This window comes from Papaver somniferum, unplaced genomic scaffold (assembly GCF_003573695.1).
Source record: "Papaver somniferum cultivar HN1 unplaced genomic scaffold, ASM357369v1 unplaced-scaffold_132, whole genome shotgun sequence".
NCBI classification, from domain to species: domain Eukaryota; kingdom Viridiplantae; phylum Streptophyta; class Magnoliopsida; order Ranunculales; family Papaveraceae; genus Papaver; species Papaver somniferum.
In genome coordinates, this window is record NW_020622381.1 from 2,428,733 (window position 1) to 2,439,872 (window position 11,140).

Sequence of the window (11,140 nt, forward strand, 5' to 3'; positions counted from 1 at the left end):
TATGATTTTCTCGCTAATACAATTTGATAGTGCATGCTTGGGTTTAATCTTTTGATGTGTTATGCTTTTAGTATACTAGTGACATTTGCGATATTATCGTTATAATAGGTGATGTCAATAGAACGAAAGATAAACACATATTCATAATTATGTTTCATTTCAGTAATTGAATAGAAATAGTAGTGGATATCATGAAACCCTGGTTACCGACTTTTCTTTTGGATTCATTTTATTAGTTTAATTATTTTCTTTGTTTTTATAATTCTAAAAATCCAAAAACATCATTTCTGGTTAGTTTTATTAGGGATATTGGTTACAGTATTTCCACCGCTCCTCGTGGGAACGACATGTACTTGCCATTGTTCTACTAGTTAGACACCGTGCAATTGCGGTTTATATAAATAGGGTTCTTCCAGAATCCTATCACTAGGACGACATACTATTTTCACACTTGAAGATGTTGTTGGAAGTGCTCTAACCTTCTCTAAAAATAGTTCCATTTTTCTCACTCCATCCGGCGAGCAAGTACTAGCACGGAATGACAGACGAACATTGCTCAAAACCTTAGCATGTTTTAATAAAAAACTCAGAAGTTTGAGTTTAGCATCACATCCTTCCACATTGTAGAAAGAAACATCAGTGAGGCGAGACAACATCCCTGCGATGACAACCCTGCATCCCAATCATCCCCGACGTCCACTAAATTTGACTACATCAAAACAATCACAATAGCTAATAGGTCACTTGGTGACAAAGAATAATTGTACAAAATACGAAATCCTGCATACTCAAAGTTTCCAAAATTCTTCAAAAATTAAAGTCACCATGAGATGCATGATAAACATTGACGCTGTATTAGAATTTTCGGAACTACATCACAGGCCAGATCAATAAACGCAAAGGTTGGTTAACTGTTACCTGCTTGGAGTAAAGGAGTATACTCTGTACCCGAGGAGAAATCTTGAGCAAATACGTTATAGCCCACAAGCAACCTCTTGTAAACCGCATTTTCATCCAGAAAGATAGCATATTAAATAAGCAAGGTGGTTCAGAGTCTAATAATAAGTCAGGCGCTTCTGAGAGAACCTTGAGAAACAAAGAAATTTTTAAAATAATGTAAGAGCTAATAAATACTAATACTAGTTGAGAGCTCTGTTGTGTCAGGCGCTAGGCCAGGCGACAAGCCCTTCGCCTTGCGCCTAGGCTCTACTTTCCTTTGACATAATCGAGAGCTAATAACAAAAAAACCTCCATCATATTAGCCATACCTCGAGTAATCCATAGGATAACCACATATTTCTCACCATACAAGCCTCTCTTAGAAACTTCGTCATATGTTTAGCATATACCATTTCTTCATGTGAGAGAAAATTACAATATGCTTCTGTATTCTCACCTAAAACTCTTTCTTTGAGATCCAACTTAAAATTTACCTCGAATAGAAGAGAACAGTTTTCTAGAGAATATAATTGTGTCACGCAAGACATGCACTGGAAATATTTTAGATTTGGAGTAGTCAACTTGATAACATTGTCTGTACTACCAGGTAACCGCTTGTACACGAAATTCTCGAGGCTGAGAGAATTAACAGTCAAATTTGGTATGTCACAATGATATACGAATAACTTTTCAAGAACTGGGAAACTTGAAAAGATCCTTTTAGATAGTTCTTCATTGGGGATCGAAACTCCATGAATCCACAAAACTTTGAGCCGAGGTAAATCCATTGATTTTGGTAACATAGCATCTGTACATTTGAAACCAAAATTCACTTGCATTTCCAAGTGCACCAGTGACTTGCAATTAACAAGTTGATGGGGAATTTCAAGTGCTTCTGGATGACCTTGACTGATTTTCAAACTCATTTCTTTAACATTGCGCTTAACAGCTTGAACAATCCATCTATAAACATTTTTCATCACAATATCTTCACCTATAGCATATCTATACCGAATTATAGCAAATCGCTGAATATCAGATTTATTGCGAAGAATGAATACCATGTCGACAAAATGTATGAACCTTTGATCATGTTCTCTTCTTAGAGGAAATGAACTTCTCTTGATGCTTAGACATGGAACAGATTTCCGAATATGAATCCATCTTTTGGATAAAACACATGTTTGCATTACATCTCTGATATAATTAGAAGACATGATGCGGTGAATTATTTGCAATTAACAAATTATTAGGGATATTGATTACAATATTTCCACCGCTCCTCGTGGGAACGACCTGTACTTGCCATTGTTATATTAGTTAGACACCGTGCAATTGCGGTTTATATAAATAGGGTTCTTTCATAATCCTATCAATTTTTGGCGCCGCTGCGGAGGAGCGGTTGTGGAATATTGTAATTAGTATTTTTTTTTATTTTGTAAATACTTAGGTGTTTATTAAAAAAAAAAATTGTACAGTATTTTTATTTTTTAGGATTTCTTTTACCTTTTGACTTGTTTTGTGCTTCAGAATTTTATTTCATGAGCGTTTTTGAGAACGATGAGTGCTTTGCGCGAGACGTCGTCTATGACGCTTGGGGAATACATGTATGGGTCACGGTATAAGGAACTTCTTGCTTATAATCGTCTCATGTATGGAACTTGGAATCCACGTAATTTCGCTATGGGTGGTTATTCAGATGAGTATCAACCCCAATACCATGAGGGTGAAAAGGAACTTGATACTAGAAGTGATTTTAGGAATTATGACACCGATATAATATCTGAATCTATTGTATCTTACACAACTCATGATCTAACTGATTATTTGTCTATTCAAAAGGACGAGAGTTGTGTTAGAGATGCCATTTATTCAGATAATGATGATTTAGAAGAACATATTTATACAGAAGATACTATTGTTGATTCCGATGATTTAGAGACAGTAGACGTGCATAATGAGATATTTTCTAATCATTCAAATAATGAGTTTCCTATAAGTCACTTAGTTGCAGATAGTGATGAGGCGATTATTCATGATAATGTTGCTCCATTGCCCTCTTGTTTTTCTGACCCATCTTGTGATTTTCTGATTGCTGATGTGGATGTGGAGGCAATTGGTACTGATCAGGTAACTACTGATTTTGAACTAATCTCAGTTTGTTTAGCCCACTTTGCAGATTCCGATGATCCTATGCTTATTGACATCGTCAATGCATTGCGGTCTCCAATGGATAATCAAGGTAACTCAACAATGAAAGTTATTTCCGCGGACTTAGAGCCAGATTTAGGAGTTGCTGATTTTGATAAACTTGAACCATTGGATACAAGTTTAAACAGTTTTAAACTTTGTGTTGAGTTTGATAAATCGTACCTACCTTTTTGCATTGTCAATACATTGCTTCATATGATCTCTAGTGAAAAGATAAGGTGTGTCGACCGGGATGTACTTCAGCTGATTTAGAACCTGATTTAGAGTGTGCTTCTCGAATAGAAACTAATGTGGATTCTATGTCGGTTGTCCATGTGAGTGATTTACTTATCTCGACTAAGGATTGTTTTCTATTAGGAATGGACTTACACATCTTTTTGGAGATTTATAATGTTTGCAGGTTCATATTCGTAGCTGAACTGATTTATTGGATTGATCCCCAACTTTTCAGACTTTATATATATGCTTTGCAGGGATACAAAGATTATGCTTTATGGGAGTCAACCCATACGATTTTGCTTCATGGGAGTCAACCCATCAGATTTGTTTTCTTTCCTCTATCTTTTATTTGTTTGCTTAAATTTCCCATCTTAATTTCTACGTTGGATGACTCAATTACATTGAGGACAATGTAATGTTTAAGTGTGGGGAGTGGCTCTTTCATTAGGAATTTTGATAAAAAATTTTTTTGAATGAATCACAAGCTGTTTAGCGGGTCTACATAAAAAAAAAAAAGATGATCAGCTGTGTAGCGGGTCTTTTAAAAAAAAAAAAAAACTTTTCGGGTTATGACCAGCTGTGTAGCGGATCTTGTATATGGTATTTGTCATGACCAGCTGTGTAGCGGGTCTTTTCTAGGGTATTTTCTATGAGCTGTGTGGCGGGTTTTGTGTACGCTATTTCAAATTTTCATTTTATGACCAACTGTGTAGCGGGTCTAACTCTCTCTTATGATATGACCAGTTGTGTAGCGGGTCAATTATTTGTTTTGCTCGAGGCTTAGCAAATATAAGTGTAGGGGTGTTGATAAACACGTCAGTGCTACATTTTATACCCAGATTTATATTAGTTAGGACTCGATACTTTGGCTAATAATATTTTTTTCAGTGCTTTTATAGAAAGTACAAACAATTCTGGTAACGGAAGGATAATTAGCGATATTACAAGCTTACAAGGAAGTTGAGACGAAAGTTACTAATGCAACCTCTCAAGTCAACAAAAGGAGAAAGAGCCCACTATGTTAACCTCTTGTACTTATTAGCCCGCACCACACTCACGGACAGAAGTTAAGCAAGTGAAAGAAATGCTTTCATTTCCCTGATGTCGACCAGGTGAACTACATGTGGAGACATAAGAAAATTATTAGTGGGACGTGTTTTCTCAAAGACAAGGAGCTGATGACGTTAGTCATATGGGTTTTATTTATGGTGTGCCTGCGACTTCGAACAAATGTTGCTGGTTTATTTTGACTTTGAGCTCGATTTGTGCTGGTGACCTGGAACGATCAGCTGAAGGTAATGTTAATAGAAGTTCTTGATGGCTGCTCAGGGAGAAGAGGATCGCAGCTGCCTGAGAAGAACTGATGGGTAGGTGATGAATCATTGAAAGCAACGAGTTGAAGAAGTGCAGGCGATGGCTGCTCTAAATTTGCAGAGATGAAATCGTATTGGCTGCTGCAATTGTTTCATCACCGAGATGGAGTCAGGTCATGGAAAGGATACTGACAAGGGAAGAAACGAATATACAAGGATTGTTAATGCAGACTGTGATTACTGCAACAGAATTAGTGACTTTTGCCTAGTCTACTATGGGAGCTGGGTGTGTCGGTACAAAGAGAAGAGACGAAGTGGTGTTGTCCGTTTCGGCCCGAGATGATCTCGGTTAGTGATGGTGACTTCAAAGGGCATGCATGGAAAGGTCTCGATCAGTACAGACCTACAACTTTGTGAAGTTTTAAATTGCTATCAGCAGCTTAACAACTCTTTCAAGCCGTGAAGACAGTCGGTGGTGATGACTGAACTTAAAGAGAAATGAGGTATCGGCTCAAATAGGAGTTGGATTGGTTGAGCTGTTTTACCGGTGGAGAAGGCAATGGTGGTTGGCGAGAGATGGCGTTAGTAGCTCAGCTGAGATGTCAATGAGATGGAAACTTCATGGTACGATAGTAGAGATGGGAGAAAAGATGAATTCTCATGTGGTGTTTAGACGGCGTTGTAAACAGAATGGGGTTTTGCTGTCGACCTCGAATGGCAAGATGGACTTGGGTGCTGATGCTGTTGGCTCAACGGAGATGCAGCAGCTTATGGAGTTTGGGAGTTCATATATGGATTGAAACAAGGTTCATCTAGAAAGTGAAATCAGTGTCGGAGTGATGTACTTCTTAGTGCGTTGAATCAAAAAAGGAGTTGCATAGGTGCTGATCGAGAGAAAGTTGTTCTCAGCCAGAAAGGGAATGAAGAGGAGCAGTTGCCATTGATATTTAGGAAGTGAGCTGGTGATTGTCCGGCCAATGAATATTGAATTGCTTAGCTGCCGCAATCGATGGCAGAATGTGCTGTGTGTGCCAAAGGCAGTAAACGGAGCAAGAAGATGAAGGAGCTTGGAGAAGAAGAACGAGTGTTGGCTAATGATTGTGTACTCATTCTTATAGAGAGCTCGGACACAAAGAAGATAAAAAATGGAGCGAGTCTGATCCAGTATGGAAGAAAGATATAAAACGACGACGAAGTCAGGGTTCTGTATGTTGCTGAATTTTTATATTAGAGGCAGTGCACGAGCTGTTGCTACTGGTGGCTAGAAGGACAGGATATGGGAAGTAAAACTGCAATCAGGTCAACTGGAGCTGTTCGCAAGAAATGAAGCTTTGGTCAGTGAAGTCACGGAATAGAATGGAGGCTAGATGGACCAGATGGTTTGGGCCCATTGGGCAGTGTAATTTCTAGGTCTTAATTTGATTTCTGGCAACACTTGCATGAAAACAAAAAGAGAACAACTTTCGAAGGGAGGGAGCGGACGGAAGAATCTGGAGGGTTCTCTGTTAGTGACAGACAGAGATGGAGAGAAGCTTGGCGGCCGCTGAGGCGAGCATAAGAACAAGAGACGACGGAGACAACTTGGGTTTGATCATTCCTCTTTTGTTATCATTTTCATGAGTTTTAAGAAATCCATAATCGTGTTTTGCTAATCTATTTGTAACTAGCGTTTTTATGGTTGAAACTACATGGATGTTAGGCCATTTTTGATTGAATTGAATTATGAAGCAATATACCATTATGATTTGAATTGATTAATTTTGATTATTGTTTATCAATTAATTGAAGTATGAGTTGTTGCGTTACCGGTTTTATAAACCTTTGTGCGTAGTTGGATAGTTTTACAAATAGTTTTGGTCTCGTTATTTGATAGTCCATGCTTGGGTTGAATCCTTTGATGGGTTATACTTAGAAAAGCCAGATTCAATTTGTGAATCAATATTTTAGTTTCGTATGATTTTCTCGCTAATACAATTTGATAGTGCATGCTTGGGTTTAATCTTTTGATGTGTTATGCTTTTAGTATACTAGTGACATTTGCGATATTATCGTTATAATAGGTGATGTCAATAGAACGAAAGATAAACACATATTCATAATTATGTTTCATTTCAGTAATTGAATAGAAATAGTAGTGGATATCATGAAACCCTGGTTACCGACTTTTCTTTTGGATTCATTTTATTAGTTTAATTATTTTCTTTGTTTTTATAATTCTAAAAATCCAAAAACATCATTTCTGGTTAGTTTTATTAGGGATATTGGTTACAGTATTTCCACCGCTCCTCGTGGGAACGACATGTACTTGCCATTGTTCTACTAGTTAGACACCGTGCAATTGCGGTTTATATAAATAGGGTTCTTCCAGAATCCTATCACTAGGACGACATACTATTTTCACACTTGAAGATGTTGTTGGAAGTGCTCTAACCTTCTCTAAAAATAGTTCCATTTTTCTCACTCCATCCGGCGAGCAAGTACTAGCACGGAATGACAGACGAACATTGCTCAAAACCTTAGCATGTTTTAATAAAAAACTCAGAAGTTTGAGTTTAGCATCACATCCTTCCACATTGTAGAAAGAAACATCAGTGAGGCGAGACAACATCCTCTGCGATGACAACCCTGCATCCCAATCATCCCCGACGTCCACTAAATTTGACTACATCAAAACAATCACAATAGCTAATAGGTCACTTGGTGACAAAGAATAATTGTACAAAATACGAAATCCTGCATACTCAAAGTTTCCAAAATTTTCTTCAAAAATTAAAGTCACCATGAGATGCATGATAAACATTGACGCTGTATTAGAATTTTCGGAACTACATCACAGGCCAGATCAATAAACGCAAAGGTTGGTTAACTGTTACCTGCTTGGAGTAAAGGAGTATACTCTGTACCCGAGGAGAAATCTTGAGCAAATACGTTATAGCCCACAAGCAACCTCTTGTAAACCGCATTTTCATCCAGAAAGATAGCATATTAAATAAGCAAGGTGGTTCAGAGTCTAATAATAAGTCAGGCGCTTCTGAGAGAACCTTGAGAAACAAAGAAAATTTTTAAAATAATGTAAGAGCTAATAAATACTAATACTAGTTGAGAGCTCTGTTGTGTCAGGCGCTAGGCCAGGCGACAAGCCCTTCGCCTTGCGCCTAGGCTCTACTTTCCTTTGACATAATCGAGAGCTAATAACAAAAAAACCTCCATCATATTAGCCATACCTCGAGTAATCCATAGGATAACCACATATTTCTCACCATACAAGCCTCTCTTAGAAACTTCGTCATATGTTTAGCATATACCATTTCTTCATGTGAGAGAAAATTACAATATGCTTCTGTATTCTCACCTAAAACTCTTTCTTTGAGATCCAACTTAAAATTTACCTCGAATAGAAGAGAACAGTTTTCTAGAGAATATAATTGTGTCACGCAAGACATGCACTGGAAATATTTTAGATTTGGAGTAGTCAACTTGATAACATTGTCTGTACTACCAGGTAACCGCTTGTACACGAAATTCTCGAGGCTGAGAGAATTAACAGTCAAATTTGGTATGTCACAATGATATACGAATAACTTTTCAAGAACTGGGAAACTTGAAAAGATCCTTTTAGATAGTTCTTCATTGGGGATCGAAACTCCATGAATCCACAAAACTTTGAGCCGAGGTAAATCCATTGATTTTGGTAACATAGCATCTGTACATTTGAAACCAAAATTCACTTGCATTTCCAAGTGCACCAGTGACTTGCAATTAACAAGTTGATGGGGAATTTCAAGTGCTTCTGGATGACCTTGACTGATTTTCAAACTCATTTCTTTAACATTGCGCTTAACAGCTTGAACAATCCATCTATAAACATTTTTCATCACAATATCTTCACCTATAGCATATCTATACCGAATTATAGCAAATCGCTGAATATCAGATTTATTGCGAAGAATGAATACCATGTCGACAAAATGTATGAACCTTTGATCATGTTCTCTTCTTAGAGGAAATGAACTTCTCTTGATGCTTAGACATGGAACAGATTTCCGAATATGAATCCATCTTTTGGATAAAACACATGTTTGCACTACATCTCTGATATAATTAGAAGACATGATGCGGTGAATTATTTCATCAGGTAAGCTACTGATCCAATCTTTGCCATTAGAATATGGAGATTCGTTTCTTGTTTCTTCCATTTTTCTTAACCGACACTGAAAATAAAAAAATTAGTTTTTAAGATGAACCCTAATCTACAATTTGGCAACGAATCAATCAATCTGAGCAGAAACAAAAACCCCAAAATCCCATTTCGCAATGAGAAGAAACAAAAAAAACGTAGAATTCCAATTTTGCAGAGCCAATTAGAATTTGTAATTTAAAACCCAGAAATTAAAAGATGGAAGAGGAAGTACCTTTTGTTGTATGACGCAGTGGCTGATGAGTAACTCTTCAAGTGCAATTTTAAGTTCTTAATGTGGAAGAACATTAAAGTACCGATCTAGTAAAAAATGGAAGAGGAAGTACCTTTTGTTTAAAGACTTGAGGTGACGCTTCGTTTTCTATAAAAATATGTGAATGAATTACTGATACCTAGAAAATTCAACGGCTATAAAAAATATGTGATGACTTGCAATTTTGATGTGGGGCATGTGTGACAGCGTGTGAAGAATAGATAAAATGTACTCGTATTTGTTTTATCGAGGTGTTCGAATCTTTTGTGGATTGCACCTTTATAATCGAGGTGTTCGAATCTTGATGTGGGATGAAATACTTATGGTTTGATGATAAAAAAAAAAGAAAAATAATCTTGATGTGGGGCAATTTTGATGTAGGGCATGTGCGATTGCACCTTTATAATCGAGGTGTTCGAATCTTTTGTCTTGCACCTTTATATTTTTGTTTTATTCAGCTAGAAGCTTGCTAGAAGTAAGCAAAAAATGAAATATTTTTACTACTATCTAGTCCGTAGTCTCATTCTAGACCTTACTATATTCTAACAATCGTTTTCCCTCTTTTTAATACTATCTGAGATAATTTCTTTTAAGATACATCATGTACATAAATTACCTTCTTATTTATGCATCCATAGATGAATGTGGCATGACCCTATACTAGGATTCAAACATCCACTCACATAAGTGGTTTATGTCACTCTAAAATGTATGTACCAATTAAGATGTGTCTTTTCCAGAGCTGTTGGTTGACAAAAGTCCACGGAGAAGAAGGCTACAAAATGATGATGACGTGTGCCCTCACCAGATTATTGTACGACGGTTGAGAGAATAATGTGCGGTGACACTACAAAACCGATGCATCATTTCTCTTTAAAAAATATATATCCACAAAGTATGAGGTTCATGATTACATCATCACGCTTCTGCTTAGTATATGAATCAGGTAAATCTATGTATTATTTATGTTAATTTAAGTTACTATGCGCAAAATTATATACGATGAAAATTGTATTTTGCACCACATTTCACGGGATCAATTGTGTGTGCACATATTTCAAAGTATAAAATGATGATGACATGTGCCCTCACCAAATTATTGTGCTACAGTTGGGAGTACGAGGTCCGGTTACACTGCGATACCAATGCATCATTTCGTCTTAAAAAAATATATCCACACAAAGTATGAGGTTTATGTAATCGCGCTTCTGCTTAGAATGGGAATCAGGTAAATCTTTATAAAACAGATGATGACTTGGTTCTTGAAGCTAAATCTTCAGTCCTAGCTTGGGAAGCTGCAACAGGATACCACGTTCACTTGAATTTCTCAAGTTCTGTGCTAAATACCTGGGACTCCATTTTCATGAAGTCTATTGCTTTCTTATCTTCTACCTATGGTAGAAACTCCGTACATTCTTTTACTTGTTAATACAACTTCTCTTTTGATCAAAAAAGAGAGGTGAATCTCTGTTATTATTCATGTTGATTTAAGTTACTATACACAAAGTTCTATACGGTTTACTGAGTTTGTTTCATCATCGTCCTTCTTCCATTATCATCATAAATATTTCTGAATAAATGTATTTAAAAGAAAAACAGTTGCATCTCTGTCATTATTTAGTTAACTAAAAACAAAAACATCCAAAGAGGAAAACACGAAATCTTCCCACTTGACCTTATTCCGCAATGAGGTCAGTGATCTTTGCGATTACCTAGATCGGAATCAACCAACTAGGAAAACTCCTAGTCCCATTTGTATTGATCATCTTGGAACGGATGTTTATAGAATTTCACTTTACTTAATTACTAAGATAAAAAGGAACGTTACCAAACGTGTGGTTTTTTTTGTATGAATAAAATGGGAAAGGATCCGTTGACATGGTTATAATGACATAATATGTTGACATGGTTGTCATTTTTTCTACCAAACCCAACCGACAATGAATTTATAGCTAATATTTTGGTGACATGTTCCTCGTATAAAACTCTACATTCCTACTAAAAATG

The 11,140-nt window shown here is 36.7% G+C and overlaps 2 protein-coding genes across 2 annotated transcripts; both read right to left on the reverse strand.

Annotated features, from left to right (window-relative positions):
* Positions 1-586: 586 nt before the first annotated feature.
* LOC113333217 (putative F-box/FBD/LRR-repeat protein At1g78760) lies at positions 587-2,003 on the reverse strand. Its single transcript, XM_026579728.1, has 3 exons — positions 1,269-2,003; positions 919-1,086; positions 587-709 (listed from the first exon to the last, which is right to left on the reverse strand). The coding sequence occupies exons 1-3, from the start codon at positions 2,001-2,003 to the stop codon at positions 587-589; spliced, it is 1,026 nt and encodes a 341-aa protein (XP_026435513.1).
* A 4,092-nt stretch (positions 2,004-6,095) lies between these two features.
* On the reverse strand, positions 6,096-8,878 carry LOC113333218 (F-box/LRR-repeat protein At4g14103-like). The gene is made up of 4 exons (XM_026579730.1): positions 7,907-8,878; positions 7,556-7,723; positions 7,114-7,344; positions 6,096-6,107 (listed from the first exon to the last, which is right to left on the reverse strand). The coding sequence occupies exons 1-4, from the start codon at positions 8,876-8,878 to the stop codon at positions 6,096-6,098; spliced, it is 1,383 nt and encodes a 460-aa protein (XP_026435515.1).
* Positions 8,879-11,140: the final 2,262 nt, after the last annotated feature.